The 17858-nt window shown below is 38.8% G+C and overlaps 1 protein-coding gene across 2 annotated transcripts; it reads right to left on the minus strand.

The window, feature by feature from the left end:
• Positions 1-2704: 2704 nt before the first annotated feature.
• Positions 2705-17858, minus strand: ca5a (carbonic anhydrase Va). 2 transcript variants are annotated; one of them, XM_038290989.1, is made up of 8 exons: positions 17717-17858; positions 17345-17638; positions 11019-11216; positions 8547-8665; positions 6481-6576; positions 6266-6328; positions 5211-5369; positions 2705-3699 (listed from the first exon to the last, which is right to left on the minus strand). In XM_038290989.1, exons 2-8 carry the CDS (start codon positions 17481-17483, stop codon positions 3556-3558), a joined length of 918 nt encoding a protein of 305 aa, XP_038146917.1. In that variant the 5' UTR covers positions 17484-17638; positions 17717-17858; the 3' UTR covers positions 2705-3555. The 2 variants fall into 2 exon arrangements, with proteins under 2 accessions (XP_038146917.1, XP_038146918.1); XM_038290990.1 differs by lacking the exons at positions 17345-17638; positions 17717-17858 and adding an exon at positions 11352-11764.

Raw genomic sequence — 17858 nt, forward strand, 5'->3', positions numbered from 1 at the left:
TTTTTCAACGACATTCAGTGTCCTTAAAACTCTAGAATTTGTCATAAAATTCCACAAAGTGGTCTCAGATAATTATCACTAGATCTGGAGCAACAGAGACCGATTTGGAAAAGCTTTATAGCACTTTATAAAGCCAGAGCTACTCAAAAAGCTGTACAATATATTCAGTTATTCTCACATGTATTGCTTTGTACTGATAATAAGTTTATGGTTGGCACAGTAATGGTCTGGCTAATGCCTGCTTAAACAGATATGACACGTTCAGTAACCTGGTTGTAAAATAGGACTTTATCTTATTGATGCAAACGAGCGAATGTCAGGAGTTTCCTAACTACCAGGATCGTTGAGCTTTATTTAAGTCAATAAAACTGGCTGAAACTGATGGCAGCGAGCGTGAACTTAAAACCAAGAGCCTAAACTAAATAAAAATCCTTATGAGTCTTTGCATAAATCGGGTTATGAGATTCTAAAATTTTCTTCATTTGTTTTCATGATATTTTCTTGTTCTTAAAATTTACAGGATATAGTTAAGAATTTGTTACGGCCTCATTTATTAGATCAAAAAATTTAACTGGTATTTTAACCTAACTACGCCAATAACTGATAGTATCATTCCTCTAATTCGCCACAAATGCTGCAAGAATTAATCTCAAACAACAGACTTGATATATTACTTTATTGTTTAACATTGGACATTACTGTTAGTTTCTATAAAATCAAATCAAAAGGTACATCAGGGACATTTAACAGGTTGTTTTCCTCTCTTTTTCAGAGGAACAGCATTTATCCCGGCTCCACGGCCGGATGGGAATCTAAAAGAAACCATGCAGGTGGAGCAAGGCATGCTGGGACGAGGGGAGGAGCCCAGCGGGACACCAGGGGGGCAGGAATGTAGGCTGAGCATTGGACAAATAAACAGCCAAAATATGCACTGCTCACAATTACAGTAAAAACAATGTACAGCTGCTCAAACATCCCAGTGGGCTGCAGAGGATGCTCACATTCAGTTATATCACAATCAGAAAGGCAAACAACACCAATCAGGTAGTGATGCACCTAAAATGTCTTAGAGATGCAAATATGAAAGAAGTAAACCACTCTCTGCAAGTGAGACAGAAAAGGCCACTTAGACAAAACAACTGAAGATCAGCATTTTAAAAGTAATAGTAACAAAGTGACGATGAATAAGGCAAAAAAAGTAAGTTAAATGAGAAGACAGGAGGCGCTGGTGCAATATTTCAGTATAAAAGCAGCCCAGGGTCCCTTCACTCTGTTAGCTTAAAGCTACAGTGTGTAATTTTCAGCGACATCTAGCGGTCAGACTACAGACCGCAGCAACATGAACATTTCCCCCCCACCGCTTCTCCCCCTCAACAGTACGGCGAGCGTTACGGGACAAAATTTCTTCTACGACGTCCACATCACCTACCCTCTCAAGTGATGAGGTTTGTTTACATAGATAATTTTACAGATAGTATTTCATTAGTCTGTGTAGGGTATAGATTTCATGTAGACTTAAGATAATAAATATACCCGTTATTTTTTCTACATCGTTGTGACGTCTTGGTGAGCTGCTTTGCATGGTGATATAAACAGACGAAGTAATTGTAGTCATTAGTTTAACAGCGAGATTGTGTTCGCTGGAAGAATATATATCCCCCGTTTACAGAGTCCAAGTCATTTTGGTGGCACGGGGGTTACAACGCGAGGGAGAGGGAGAGGACGAGGGCGAAGGCAGGGAGGCCGTGCAGCTAGGGCCAGGCGAGAGAGGGGAGCCAGCGGGGTGAGAGCAGAGGAGGAAAGGCTTGAAGATCTCCAAAGGAGCCGCAGAGAAGTAACCGAGGTATATATCCAGAAAATTATTTTACAGAAAATTACTGAATCATTACCTGTGAAACGTCAGGGACGTTGCTGAATAAGTATACTGGAGAGTAACAGCATCATCACGCAGCATGTTATTGTTTTAGACAGGTCTGAGCATCCTGTACTCCAAAAACTGCAGTGATATTAGACAATTGTGTGTGTAGGATTAATTACCTGTCCAAGAGAAAACTGGCAACTTGAGCGTCACTTTGAAAACCTTTTTCCTCCATCAGTGACTTCCATCGTGTAAATGCCGTGCCAATGTTGATCCGTGTTTTTTGCCGTTTCTTGTCCCGCTTGCGTTTATTCTCGTCGTGTTTCCGCTTCTTAGATGACGGGGGTTCGGTGTCTGCCGCTTTTCGTTGTGATACAGAGTAGGCATGATCCTCCATTCGTCTGATGTTTGGCCACACAGTGCCAAACAGTTTGCAAAGTCACTCACGCCTGCCGCCTTGTTCACCTTTCTTGTTACTGAGGCGCAGTATACCTGCTTCTTCTTCTTCTTTGGTTTCAGGCAGACTAAACGCTTCTCAGGCATAATACTGCCATCTACTGTTCAGTACCGTCTCAGTTAATCTCTCTCAACTTGCCGTAGTTATTTTTGAGCGTCATGGGAGATCTCGCAATCGCTAGTTTGTTGCCTCTGCGCTTGCCGTAGCGCAAAGATGTCAGCCTCCATGGCTGCGAGACCCGCTCCTATGTAATTATAAATAACGAATTCTAAGGCAACGCAAATATTATGGTTAAAAGGCTGAGCTCATAGGTGATGATAAATAACATAGTTATGTATAATATATTAAATTTCTGACTTTATATGCCTGTAATTATTACACACTGTAGCTTTAATGCGTAAATAGATAAAAAAACAACCAAACACAACCTGCTGTGGCCCCTGTGGAGTTCATCTACCTATTCTAATGGTAGATGAACTAAAGGTAGATGAAGGTAGAAGAAGGCATCATCACTCCTTTTCTTCTGTTCAAGGCAAAGCATCACTGTCAGTCTGTAAGTCGTGTAGCATTGCATACCCTGTTCCCCCGTACATCTCCTCCTCAGTGTTTTCCTATTATGTGCTTATGCTGCTGTAACTTTACATGTTTGTGCGTCTTAGTAACAAAGGCTGAGAAAGGTTAAAAAAAACAAAAAAGGTTGTTGAAAATTAATTTCATACGTATTCAGTATAATCTCTTTGTAACAGATGGAAGAAAACATCCAGTAAAACAATTGTTTGTTTTGATAATTATGCACATTTCTGTAAAAGTTATTTGTAAAAATCTCCAGGGCATTTCACTGTAAACAGACAGCAGCTCAGACCAGCTGCAGCTCAATTTGACTCCAAGTGGAGGCTGAAACAAACCCAACAAAGTGTATATTAAATAAAACTTAAGGTAATAAAATTCATATGTTTTTAGTGAATTGAACCCCCTTTGGTGACCCTTATTCCCTTATTGATAACTGCTGTGAAACGGTCAAACCAAAAACTGAGCAAAGATAAATCTCTAAAAAGGTTTTCTTTCATCATGTGTAAAACTGTTCATTATCAAAATAAAACATATGATGATTGTACTTGAATAAAAACAGCATGAAGCTCTCAGAGGCAGCTGAACATTAAAAGTTTCCTTAGTCCTGTTAAGCACCAGCATGTTGTTAATCAGTCCAGCAGCATTGAAGGCTCTGCTTGTCGTCTCTAGCTTACGGCGCCTCCTGCAGGAACGGAGTAAAGGAGGAGCGGACGGTGCGACCCCGCAGAGGCTGCTGCACCCGGAAGTTATTCACCATGCTCTTCTGAACGTCCTCCTCAGCTGAGGTGAACAGGAGGCTCCTGAAGACCGCCAGCTGAAAGAAAGAAAAACAGACACACATATAAAGAAAATGTAGTCTTTAAAACATCTTTGTTAGAATAAAAGTTTTGACATCATGGGGCACATACAGGCTTTATTGAATGTTAAATGGAACTACCTGGGTTCACTGTTCAGCTTAGATGTTTTTCCCCTCTTTCTGCGGAGCTACAGCTATGACACTTCTGAACTGGATTAGTTTAAGAAAGCTAAAGATGCTGGAAATCAACAGAACTTTAACAAGAAAAACTGGGGGGAAAAATTGAGCTTTTCATTGTGGGTTGGGATCTTAAAGGGCTGTACGATGGTGTTGATTGAATAAGCAGATCCAGAGTTAATCTGCAGGGTGTTGTTGATCTGCCATCATAAAGAGGAGCAGAAACAAGCGCTTAGGTGCGTTCATGTTATAAATCTAACTTCTGGACATATACTCTGAATTGAAACGGAAAGAACAACAACTCCACCAACAACAGTCTTCCTCTGTAAGCTCTCCAAGCTCTGCTCTATAGACCCTCTAAGAGGTTTAGCATAGCTGGAAAAGACAGTGAGTCATCCAATCAGGGCTCTACTTTCTTGCCGCTTAGTTCAATAGACTCACCAGGGATTTTTCATAGAGGCTGCGTTTTGCTGCTCCAGAGCAGAGGGGAGATCACGTAGAACAGCTGATCAATGCGCAACATACTTCTGAAACCAGCCGCATTTTAGCTAATATTTAATGCACTTTAATAACTACATTTATGAAGTTTGGCAATGCATATTTTACCAGTTATTTTAGGAAGTTTACAGAGGAGGTTTGGCCTTCTCTAGAATTAAATGAAAAACTGTCACTGACACAAAACTATGTGTAACAAAGGTGTGAAGAGCAGCAGGTGCAACCGACGAGCAGCCAGGTGGCATTTACAGCTGTGGTGCTTTTATGGGTTGATATTACACGTGCTGTCGGTTTCCATTTGACTTCCCTGCAGTACTTCCCCTCACACAGAATCTCTGGACTACAACAAATTTTCATGAGCTTCAAACAACTGTGAAATCTCTGAATACCAACAGTTTTATGAGATGTTGGAGAAACATCGCGGTTAGTGTTCTGTCCGCTGCTCAGCTAACAGGACACTGTGACCTCGCTGCTAGTTTATGAATGAGTTTAATGTGTAGCTGAGATCTGAGTGCTCAGAACAGATGACATATCAGGCTGGACAAGGTTTGGTTAGATTTAACTGCACTGAATATACTTGGCCACATGGGGGCAGTGAAGACAGCTCTTGGGATGATATCAGTTTAGATACCTAAAGGTATAAAAAAATGCACACTAAATACTAGGTCCCTTCCTCTTCCTTAAACAGAAGAGGCAAATTCCCTGGAGCTAAAAGATCTTAGGGATATTTAAACAACAGGAAGAGTATAGACGTCTGTCCATTTTTAAATATACAAAACACAATTAATGCTTAATTTATTTGTGCTTGAAATGATCTTCATGCTCGAGTAAGACATGATTCAAATAGAAGACAGTACCTGGTCATGGCTGACTTCTATGTGCTGCTTCATGACGATCCAGGTGACAGATTCAGTCAGAGGAGGCGTGGTCAGAGAGCCGTGGTATGTCCAGTAGTCATCGATGTTGGACGGCAGCAGACAACCTGGATCGAACCGCCTGAACTCTACAACGCTGTCCTGCAGGCAGACAAAGACAGAGGAGGAAGAATTGTAGCAAATATCGTCTGTATTTTTGGGAGTTATAATGCTGAAGTCAGAAAGACCCTAAAGTCTGAACCAAAACTTCATCTGGCTGATGTTCAGGCCCAGATGTTTGAATCTACCTCACATCACAGTGTCTAGTTTAGCCCAACTTCAAGTTAACTACCCGTGATCCAGCCGGAATGGTCCTGTGTAATTGTGTTGTAACACCAGCAGAGGACGCCACATCTAAAGGACTTTGGTTTGTGGTAATTATGCAACTGCAGGGGTGCCCAGAGTGATGCCCAGGGGCCATTTATGCCCCTAGGAATAAATAAATATGTGAGGCCCCTGACAGGATGGGAAACAGTTTGACTCTCCAGTAAAGGTAGATAATGTAGTTAGAGAATAAAAAAAAAAAATATCAGGACAACATTTTCTATCTTCCAAAAGAAATGTTAAATAAGCTTAAAGGTATTTTTAATAAGCCATGTTTTCCACCATTTCTTTCTAATATTATAGTAGATAGAGCCACAAAGCATCAGTAACTGTTTGTTCAAAAGCAGAGGTGAGCCCACCCATTCCTAAACTTGGCTAAAAGCAGGAAGAAAAAAAAAAATCTCCGATTTCATTGCTGCTAATGACCTAAAAACAATTTTAGACCCGCAAATTATTAAACTTTCAACACAAAAAAGTGATAAAACAGCTCTCTTGTATCAAGGCAAACATCTGAGAAACTTAATCAATTTCTCAATAATTTGTTCTTTTTTTACTTTGTTTCATGCAAATATTTCACATTCAGTACTTATTTCTAGGCGAGTACAAGGATGATAAACTTTGAATCTGGAAACTGCTGCTCTTAAGGAGGCATTTTCCATGTTAGTAAAACTGACCTTGTGTCTGATACTTGGAAGAGCGTCGACCAGCTTCTGCAGCCCCTCGTGTCTTTTTCCCACCTACACCAAGATAAGACATTAATCTGGATTAAAGTCACAGTTCGTCTCTTAAAAATCAGCTTAAAACAGCTGAAGCATCCAACACCATTATAAACCATTCAACAACAAGTAGCAGAGTCACAATCAAAGGTGTTTGTTGAATGAGAACGGACCTTCAGAAAAATTCCTATGACGGCGAGTCCGTTTTTCTCCATCACCGCCTCCTCGAACAGAGAGTACCTGTCAGAGTTCCAGTGGACCAAGTGGAGCTGAAAACACCCAAAACACATGAGGACACGATAAAGTTGGACTGAAAACATGGAAAGCAATCTATTTTAATCAGCAGTGGCTGCAACCTGATGCCACACACACTTTCGCCCAAACCCAGACTGATGGGAACTGTGATGTGGGAACACTCCCAGCAACAAACACCCGGCTTCAGGGACAACATTCACACAGTCACTGGAAAATCTTGTTACATAAGGATGGAAAAACAAAGAAATAAATGTCCCTCATCCAAACAAACAAATATTAGAGCTAAGGGACATGGAGCTGGACAGTAGTGGTTAAGGACAGCTCACAGCAGAGCGAAAAAAAATCATATTTATTTAACTTCTCCTCTCTCAGGAAGGAAAAAATACAGCAGATAAAACAAATACTCTGTTTAGACACAGACAGACATCCTGTAGCTTATTAGCTTATCCGTGAAGATTCTCAGTCATCCAGGTCATGGTCAAGTTTGAAAAGTTCAGTATAGGGAACATGACGTGACGTTCTCTCAAACCCTCAGTCTTCTTGTCCAGAATAGGGATGATGTCTGCAAACGACTGTCTTCATTTGAATTAAAAACCCAAAATGATGTAATGTGGCTGCACGGACCAAAAGTACACGTCTAGCATAAACCAAGCTTACAGTGCATTAATTTCAGTGCTGCTCACCACCAGTTAGAACTGAAGAAGCTTCTTTGATGAGAGGCAAAACGCCTTCTAGAAAACTTCACCTCCAGTTATCTTAACTTTATAACTTTAGCTTGTTAGCTCTTAAAAAACAAAACAATTTCTTGTGTCTGATTAAAGAGTAGGTTCATTTGAACAAACAAAGAACTAATTGTCATTCTTTTTGTAAATTCTGTCCTTTACCTGACCTGGAAATAGGGATTGGTTTAGAACAATTGATTTTTTCATCTAGTGTGATTTACAACAACAATGTTCACCTAGTAGATAAAATAGGTTTTGTGTCATGTTGATGAACTCATTTCTCCATAATTACCTCAAATGTTTTTTTTCTTATTTAATTTTTTTGCCAGTAGATGCAAGTTCAACATTTGCAAATGATTAAAAAGTTTGTCTGGAACTTTCAAAAAAAAAAAAAAAAAACACTTCTTTGTGTTGCTTTGATCAATTGTTTTTAAATCTGACCTATAATGAGTTAAAATTATGTTCCCATAAGAAAAGGAGGACTTCACTGCCTGATGTGTTTTCATGGGCTTTCTTTTAGCAAACTTGTTTCAGTTGAAGTGGCAGCCATTCAATCTAATCATTTAATCATTCAATCTTTATATTTATGTCCCTGTCAGCTTTAACACAAATTTAAACTTTTGCATGACAAGCGGATTAGCATTGTGTTAAATAATGAGCGCTCAGATGCTGGGTTATTAGAATTGTTGTGATTTTTTTTTCCAGCTGAATTCTGTTAAGAGACGCTGAGCCGTTTGTCTCCATGTAAGCCAGGCATCACTTTCTTAACTCAAGTTTGAAAAAATACCACAGAGTTGGATTGCTCAGACAAACTGACAGCCAATTTAAAAAAGATTGCAAGCTTAAATTGATAATATGCCAAGTTAAGGTTGGTGATCCACTTATAGAGCTTTAAATTGTACAACTGTGTGTATGACAGTTATTTATATGTTATAATAATATACAGCTTTTTTTAACCACACTAATTCAGTATCAAACATGTCTAAAAACATTTAATTCATTAAGAAATCTCTGGTCTGGAACATTTTCACATTGTAAATAACCACTGACATCAAGGAAACCTTTATTGTTGTAGTATTGGTAGCAAGATGATCTGAAACAGACATTTTTCAGGCAGAAGTCATTTTTCAGGTTGCAGACAACTGATTTTGGTTTAAGTCTGGTTGGCATCGTTTTTGTCCCTATGCAGACACTACAAAAGAAAAGATCAAACCTTTTTTTTTTTTGATATGGAATCATGCTGGTTAATGCTGACACAGTACCTCTGCAGGAAACAGCCTTCGGTCCACAGTGTGCTCTGAACCCCAGTCGTTGGTCTCACCCCAGTGGAAATGGAACTGACACAGCCTAAACTCGTCCCGTAAGGGACCCCCCTTCAGTGCTGCACAACAAACAAAGAATGTGCATCAGCACAAGAGCTGCAGGATATCAGGAAAACATGCATTAATATTGGTGACTTCAGATAGAGGTTTTATTGAAAAATAATTAGCACAAACTTTTGTTAATTCTTTTTAGTTTCTGAATAACTACGTATTAAAACTCTTCCTGAAATAAACAAGTGCCAGAAAAAAATTAATGGCATGCAGAAACTGAATCCCGAGGAATTTGTGAAGATTTGTTGCAGCAGATCAAGGCAATTCATCAAGATAAGATATTTGATCGTATATTGTATACGACACTCTTCACAGGACATAAAAAACAAACAATACTTCATGATAAAACAGCTATACAAAAAAGACAAGAAAAACATTAAAGAGATGAGAACAATATATATTCAACATAATACAGCATAGACCTGGTTAGAAGATGATCTGAATGAATAGATCTTCTGTATTAACACAATCAGGACAGTGCAAAGATGGAGGCAACGCAATCCACAATGTGGGGCCTCAGCTCTGACAGGCCGACTTCCCCCTTTGTGCTACAAAGAGGAACCATAACCAGCCTCGGACTGGAGGATCTCAAACAGAGAGAAAGCAGTTCAGCTCCCAAATGTTAGTAACAGAATGAAGCATAACTACACCAGGGTATGACCAAATATGGAAATTACCTCCTCATTGTAGCTACGGCTAATATAAGGAAATTCAAATGTGAATGTTTCTCTATTTTTATTTTTCTAGATCTACATTTTAAACTGTAGAAACTGTTTTTTTCACCCACCACCTTCTATTAATAGTTTTCTGGGATTTAGCTCCAATCCTCATAAGGTAACTGGGTCAGGTGCTCGCACAGCAAGCTTTAGTTCTGCTCTCTCCAGCTCTATGTACACATTTTCTATAAAACTGAGATCAGGACTTTGTGATGGCCACTTGAAAACACCGACATTGTAAATACTTAAGCAGGAGGGTTTACGTTATTGTTTATAAGAAGACCCATTTGTGCCCAAGCTGTAACCTCCTATAATATTTCCACATAATGCTTTCTCTTCTATTTTCTCAAGTGTACCAGTCCCTCCGGCAAAAATTGACATATTGTAACGCTTCCACCTTAATACCTGGCAGCTGGACAGGTGACCATCAGACTGTAGAAAATGAATTAAGGGTCCTTTTGGAGACATCTTAATAATGAAGAGTGGAAGCCCAATGGTTTTCTGTTTTATTCTTAACCTGTTAAAGGGTTTGGGGCACATTTGCTGCCTTAATGCTATACAGAGAGGGGGAAAACATGACATGTAGGTGTGAACTGATTGGCAATGAATGCTCTTCCACTGTGCCGTGAGCTGGACACCATTTTACACCTTATAAAAAAAAGGCTGTGTGTATAACCATTTTTTTTTTTTCATTTTGATTTACAATTTATTTGGCAAAAACCCCAAACCTCTTTCCATGTTCTCATTATGGAATGCTGTGTGTGTGCAGATTAAAGGAAACATTTATTGAATCCTTTTTGAAAAGAGGCAGCAACATAACTTTGGAAACAGTCTCTAGGTGTGCTGCTTTTTTTTTTCTTCCACAAAGGCTCTGGAGGAACAGGTTATTCAAGCAAACCACTGACCAGGAACATTCCAGGAAAGCATAAAGGGAGGGACTACAGCCCCTAAAAGTAAATACTGTTTAACTTTTATGGTGCCAACTTTATAAACATAAAACAGACTCAAGTTGCCTTCTTCTCTGCCATTTATGTTGCTTAAAATGTGCCATTGCACATTTTCTTAAACTGAGATCAATAAAGTGCTTCTTGGTTTTTACAGGAGTCATAAATTCCTGCCCTCAACATTTCACTACATAAACTGTTTGTTCTTTCGATTCTGAATACAAAGCAGGGAGATCTAACTCATTTGAACATTTAAATACATCTGAAACAAACCTCGTATTTAATGTAATGCTATGTTGATAAAAATCTGGTAATCATGATGCCAAAGGTACAATTTCTAGTTCAGACAGAGATCTTTAAAAAATAAAACACGAGTCACATGAGGGTCACCAAATGCACATGGTATTTTGACTTTAGGGTTGATTACTGGATTTTCCTACATATGAGTGGGGGTCTTCAAAGGGGGAGTGGGGGAGGAGATAATCCTCTTACATAGATCAAAACATGCACTCTCCCTGCTGAGATTTCCCTGCAATGCACTCTAGATTTAAAGAGAAATTACAGTTTGCAGACAGGATGTCAGAATAAGGGTTCAATTAACAATTTTTTTACTTTTTAGAGAAAAAACAAACAAAAAACATTTATTTCTTTCAGAAATTACCCATTTGTTTGTCTTTAACAAACATTCAAAAATGACTCACTGTTCTTGTTTGTGGTGTCGTCATATTCGACCAGAAAGGAATAACCATTATTCCAGATTTGCTGGCAGGTCTCTGGGTCGTAGCTCGTCACCAGAGGTTTCAGCTCCGAATCAAAGACCGTTTTTCTCACTGCAATATCGATGGGAGACTGATGATCGCCTCCTGGTACCACGAGGGGTCCCTGCCACATGGGATGCACTGGAGAGGAGGAGAGGGAAGAAGAGAAGAAGAAGAAAAAAAAGGGGGATTAAAAAATGTAATAATACATTAGATTTCATTACGCCGATGCCGTTTCCATCATTTCAGTCAAAGAAAGAAAATGCTGACACCTACTTTCTCTGTTGTGCTCTGCCTCCTCCTGCTTTTTCAGACAGTCCATTTTTAAAACAGATCAAAGGTGCTTCACAAAAAACAACATATATAAGCTACAATGAGGCAGCGCTACAAAGATCCAGTCCTTCGTTTCTTAAGGAGGAACTAAAGGGAGAAAATGAGTCCGGAAGCAATGGTGCTTCCTTCTACTCCTCTTTTTTTTAAAGGAAACTACTAAAAAAGAGAGAAGTGGGCCGGCTGTACAGAAAGAGACTTTCGGAATGTCCTGGCATTCCCCCAGCTCCACTCCACAGCAGGGGAAAAAGACCAGGACCTCTTGCAGGTCAACGTCTGTCAGTGGTTCTGACTCCTAATTACCCCAAACTCTATTTGCTTTCCAGAGCTATCCCGTTTCTCCTTCGGGTACAGAAAACAGTCCAATTAAGGAGGGAAACTGTATCTATTGTACTTAAAGAAAAAAAAACATCCTTCGTCAACCAAACCAAAAGAATCAGGCAGAACAAGCTGGTTTCCCCTTCATTGACTCAGCTGAAGGTTTAAAGTCTCTACTGAGGACCAAGCCGAACAGGTCTGACTGGGAGCTGACCTTCATCTTCAGATTTCACAGGCTCCTCCTCCTGTTGTTTCCAAGTCACACAATAGCTGCTTTCACAGCCCTTTCTGCTCAAACATTGTTTTGTTCTAAGCTCTTTGATCAGTTTAATTCGTTAATATTTAACAACATTGTGAAATCAGCTAAATGGACAATGATTCAGAGACCAAATCTCAGGATAGGCTTGATTTGAGCAGAGGGAGGAGCTGATGTTGCTTCACCTTGGACTAGGACACAGGAATAGCTCTAACAGAGCAGTTTCGGATGACCACAAAAGCAATACAATCAATTAGGGCTCAAACCATCAGATTATTGTCGATTAATAGATTATTGAAATAATTGTTAACTAATTTAGTAATCGAATAATCATTAACTGGAGTATAAAGACTCTAAAACATGCCTTTAGCTGACAGAGCGACTCATTTAGAGCAGTAATTATACTAAAATTGTGTAAAAAAAAAAAAAAAAACACTTTGCATTCAAGATTTTTTTTTTATTTAATCTGTCATTATGCTCTATCCAGAATTTCTGAAGGGGAAAAGTTTGAGTGTCACGTGGTTTATTTTCGAAAAAAGTCTTTAAGGAATCTTTGGCTATCTTATTATTAATCAAAAACATTATCAACAGATTAATCGATTTGCAAAATAATCATTAGTTGCAGCACTAAAATCAACAAAAATGAAAAATATCCATCCATCCAGTCCATCCATTTTCCGCCACGCATATCCCAAGTGGGGTTGTCAGGGGTGCTGGTGCCTATCTCCAGCAGTCTATGGGCGAGAGGCGGAGTACACGCTGGACAGGTTGCCAGTCCATCGCAGGGCAACACAGAGACAAACAACCATTCAAGGAGAATTTAGAGAAGTTAAATAACCTGACAGTCATATTTTTTGGTCTGTTGGAGGAAGCCGGTGTACCCAGAGAGAACCCACGCGTGCACAGGGAGAACATGCAAACTCCATGCAGAAAGACCCTGGGCTGGAAATGGAATCCAGAACCGTCTTGCTACAAAGCAGCAGTGCTACTCCCTGCACCACTGAGCAACCGGCTTTGATTAAAATTAGAAACTGATAAATTAATGACCCTCTAAAGACATAGACCAAAAATTATGTTTAGCTTATTTGAAGCTGAATGTGTGATATTTAATATTTATCTTGATAGGTTTTTCTTTTTATTAAGTCATTCTAAAAAGGTTCCCTGAATTTAAGTTTTGTCCCAAATGTCACACTGACATAAACAAGCGCCTGTTGATAAACATGAGAAACAGAATACACAATAACCTAATGGCCCACATAAGAGTATAATTATAATTCAAAACAGACCAACATGACATAAACCATAGTGGGCAATTAATCGCATTTTCCATAAAATCACAATAAAAAAATACAATTCAAACTGTAGAGGCACTCAGTTCTGTTCACATTACATTTAAAAAGACTTAGAGGCAAATATTATTTATCCAAGCCCATTAGTTTAGCTTTACTATATAAGCTCTCATCTTATCTTTCTTTGTAAGAATGTTATTTTTTAAAATTTGATATAGGGGCCAGCTCTTTTGTAGCCTGACGTAGTCCTACTCAATTCTAGTCAGAATATGAGTCTGATACTGCTCGATAGAGCTGTGATTATGGGGCGTGTTTTGAACGAACCAGGGAAAAAAATGCCTCTGCACTCAATTGGACAGACGTACAACCAATAAGAGCAACGGAGTGCGTGACGTGTGTTAAGCAACGCATAGTTGTTGTCAACAAAAATCAAAGCGTGCAGTTTCATGCCTAGAATAAGAAGATTAGCCTTGATCGCGTTTCTCTGTTCCTCTTTTAAAATTAAATTGCTGTCGATATCTTCTAGAACAGACCTAATAGCAGAATCTACTCACCTCAACTCTCCGGCGGCAGCCATTGTTGTTGTCACCCAAGTGTGCTTTGGTCACGTGGTTGATTACGTTACTGTTGATCATCTGTCCATCATAGTATAAAGCCCGCCCTGACAATTTGATTGGATCGCCTGACAGTGGGCGATAATACTCGCGCTACTATGGAGCAGAGCCAGACCGAACTTCCCGACCTCAAACCTTGTGGGCGGGACTAAGTTCGGAATGGCACCCAGGCTAGCTCTTTTGACCAAAGGGATTCTGAAAACATTTTTCTATTCAATTAAGATCTATAAATAAAATAAAATTGGTTTAAAGGCTAAAACTTTCCTAACCATAAGTCACATAGTACTCTACAAGAAAACATATCTAGATGTTAAAATAATAAATAACAATAAATAAAATTGGTTTAAATAAATGTAATGTTTTCAAATGTGTCTAAATAACTGGAAGTAAAAAAGAATCACACTGTAAGGAATTTAGTTGAATCTTAAATGTGTACAGGGTCGTTAACTTTACTTTAGAAATTATTTCTGTCCTAATCTAGATTCTCTTTTATAAACCGAGTCACTATTTGTTTAAAATATGTAATATTTAATTTAGATAATACAGAAATGATTTGGCCCATGAAATTTGTTCTTTAAATGTCCCTTTCCAAATAAGCATTAAAAAACGAATGCACTCATCTATACTTTATTAATTAAACTATAACATAATTCATATACAACTGGACTATATTTAGCTGTATTTAAATCTGTTTATATTAGTTGGTTGCACTGGCCTGAGTTGGTTTTATACAGTCAACTATTAAATAAATAAGATTGTTAAAAAAAGGTTCCTTTATTCCAGTAACTCAGTTCACCAAGTGCAATTAGTTACATGGCTCATTTTCAAGCCTTTCCTTCTGTTAAACATTAGGGTGAACATATAAGATAGGTAGTAATATAACAGGGGCCAGACTGTAGTAAGTCTAAAAAAAGATGTAGTGAGAGCTATATAAATTATTTTAGGCATATTATGACACAGACAAACTGATCATTAGGAATGCATATGGATGTGTATGGTTGAAGAAAAAAAAAAAAAAAAAACACAGTATGAAAGGAAATAAAACTTTCGAGTTTCCATCAACTCCAAACAGAAACTTTACATCATCATAAGATGAGTTTAATTTGCATTTGTTTAATTTAGCGAATCAAAAACATATTAGCACTGAGCAACATACTAGGGCTGAATGATTTTGTCAAACCAATATTGTGATTGCTATTTATTTTTAATTTTCCCTTGAAGACACCACAATCCTATAAATGTTTGAAATACGGGTTTTTTGTGATCCCGAACGCTTGCTTTTCCAGTCTGTTGTTGCAGGATTTTACTGTAACCTTGGGCACAGTAAACCGTACTCTCTTCCCAACTGTGCGGTTGCAAACCCACTTTAAGCAAATTACCGCCACCTAAGGGCTGGAGGGAGAAATTTTGCCACTCATTCTTGTAAAATGTAATAAATGGCTCTGTGATTTGAAAATTGCATTTCGTTCAATTGTGAATATATCTAACACGCAATTAATTGCCCAGTCCCACAACATACTATATCAAATATGTTTATCAGCCAGCTATTAATTAAAAGCCCACTGGTTTTAAGTCCAAACATGTTCTTTTCTAAATTGCTGGCAGAGCACCCTAGTGGAGGACTTTATATAAGCCGCCAATTAAAAAAAGAACTAGCGATCTCCAATGGAGGATTCTACACGGCACCATCGCCACAAACTCGTTTTTATCCGTCATCAATCGGGGTGTTTTAAACGAGTGTCCCTTCTGCAGTCTGTCTGAAAATGTTTTTCATGTTTTTATGGACTGCGTCAGACTAAAGACCATTTTTTGCCTTTTAACAAATGTTTTTAGTCTTTTTGGCACAGTTTTTACAACATCTCTGTTTATTGGAGGAGTGTGTCAAAACAAAAGCAACAAGGCAAAGGCCAGACTTTTGAACTTTTTAATCAGTGAAGCTAAAATGGATATTTATTTGTCCCGTAGAGACAGACTGCAGGAGAGACCTCCCCTTCACTCCGTGGGTCTGTGGAAGTGCAACATTAAAGCCAGGATCAGGCTGGAGTTTCACTTCCACAGGGCCACACAGAACATGGAGGATTTCATTCAGTTGTGGGGTTTTAAAAACATTTTATGTACCGTGTCAGATGATGGAGAACTGCATTTTAACAAGCTCCTCATTTAATGATTTTTAACTGACACTCGTTTTACTATAATAGTGATTTTAACTGACACTTGTTTTACGTCAATTGTATATATATATGTTTGAATTGTGTAAATAAAGTGCTGTTAAAAGTCAAACATGTTCTCCCACACATATGTTTTCTTTAACAGTCATCTGACCTTATCAATCAGTCCAAAAACATATCTGTTAATTGATCGTTTTAGACTAACCTTAGCTGTGATTGAATGTGTGTGGTTGTGTGTCTGGCATGTCAAGGATTTAACCACTATTTTTTTGGTATTTATAAATGTCAAGAAGCTGGATTGAGACTTTGTTGTGTTCATGATCAAAGCACCACAATTATAGACTCACACTTGACAAATTGATCAAAAATCTTTCAACTGAACAGTCATACTGGAGAATTTCATAAAAATCTAGATTTATCATTTTGGACACCAGATGCCACCAAAGAGAAGGTTTTTTTTTTTAAAGCTAAGAGTCATGTGCACTTTTTCATACAGCTGAAAAAAAGTTTTGTTCCTTAATAACTTGAATTTAACATTAAAACTGAGCTGAATTCAAAGAGTCTCATCAGCCCAGTTTGGTGTTCCTATTGTTTCTCATTATCCTGTCCCATCTCGTATTTTCCGTGGATCACTTCTTCAAAGGATTAAAATGTCTCTCTTTTGTGGCAAAGCTAAACTGATCACTTTGGGAGCTTATCTTTTCAACAAACATCCCACAGAGAAAGCAAACAATGTTTCCAAGTTGATCATGACACATCACAGGAGTTGAACATGAACTTAATTTATGATTGTGGCTTAAATGTTCAGCTTTGCTACACAATTTCTAGTTTCTGCATGTTTTCAAACAGGATAAAGACAGCTTATGTAAGTGGGTGGTGTTAGGAATGAATCTGGACTTGCCAGACCAGCTTGGGTGTGTTTAAACCTTTGTGAAGGGAAGGGGGAAAAAAACTGAAGGGAAAGGTTGGATAAAGATCTAAAAAAAAAAACAGACTAAATAAAAGAGAGGATAAGTAGAACATAAAGGTTGAGGTTCATCTTGGTGCTAAAATCGGATAGAAAAGCTAAAGAGTTATTAGGAATAGCAGGTAATGCAAACTACCAATAAAAGCTTTCATTGAACTACAATAGGCAGCTATGTGGGGCAAAGGGCTCCAGCTGGGCATAATTAGGCAAAGTCAACACCTGGTCGTGCCTCTCTTAAAGCAGTATTTCCCCATTTCCTCTTTCTTTGACTTAAAATGAAAGGTCCACACTAAAACACAATGACGTACAGATATTATCTCTACTCACTCTGAGACAGCACATATTTGCTGGAGCATGCTGTGAGGTTGCACTGTCGGACAGGAGTTATCCTGGGACTCCTGACGTGTCTGAGATGTCGCTGAAGATGAGAGACCAGAGGTCTAATCGCTGCAGAGAAAGTGACCATTTTCCTCCTGCTGAAGATGCCCGCTTCACATAAAACGTTTTAAATATTGTATCGGCTTTCGGTAAGAGAAGACCCGGCTAGCTGTTAAAACTCCGAAGTTAGCAAAACAATGTATCGGACGGCTGCTGCTTCTTCCTCTGTATCCTTCTGCACACCTAAAGGGCGGAGAAATGCGTTTAGTTCGACCACAAAAACAAAAAAACGTGTAAACCAAAGCTATACAGACACACTACCTTCGTTTTTAGCAGCTTTTATCGCGCGGTTCGCCGCGTACGGCTGAAATAGACCCTCGGTGGTTCACTGGAACAGTCGGGTACAGTGGCAGGGGGGGCTTGGAATCTGACCAATCAGAGGCCTCCTCTGAGGGGCGTTAGC

Source organism: Cyprinodon tularosa, unplaced genomic scaffold, assembly GCF_016077235.1.
Source record: "Cyprinodon tularosa strain WSP-4 unplaced genomic scaffold, ASM1607723v1 ctg290, whole genome shotgun sequence".
Classification (NCBI taxonomy): domain Eukaryota; kingdom Metazoa; phylum Chordata; class Actinopteri; order Cyprinodontiformes; family Cyprinodontidae; genus Cyprinodon; species Cyprinodon tularosa.

What these genes read in the sequence shown, in the direction of transcription:
- ca5a (XM_038290989.1), bottom strand. Translation starts at nt 17,483, where the DNA reads ATGGTCACTTTCTCTGCAGCGATTAGACCTCTGGTCTCTCATCTTCAG. An exon ending in GAAGGCTGTTTCCTGCAGAG is followed by an intron (nt 6,577 to 8,546) that starts GTACTGTGTCAG and finishes GGGTGTTTTCAG; the next exon opens with CTCCACTTGGTCCACTGGAA. An exon ending in TAGAAGTCAGCCATGACCAG is followed by an intron (nt 3,700 to 5,210) that starts GTACTGTCTTCT and finishes TCTTTCTTTCAG; the next exon opens with CTGGCGGTCTTCAGGAGCCT.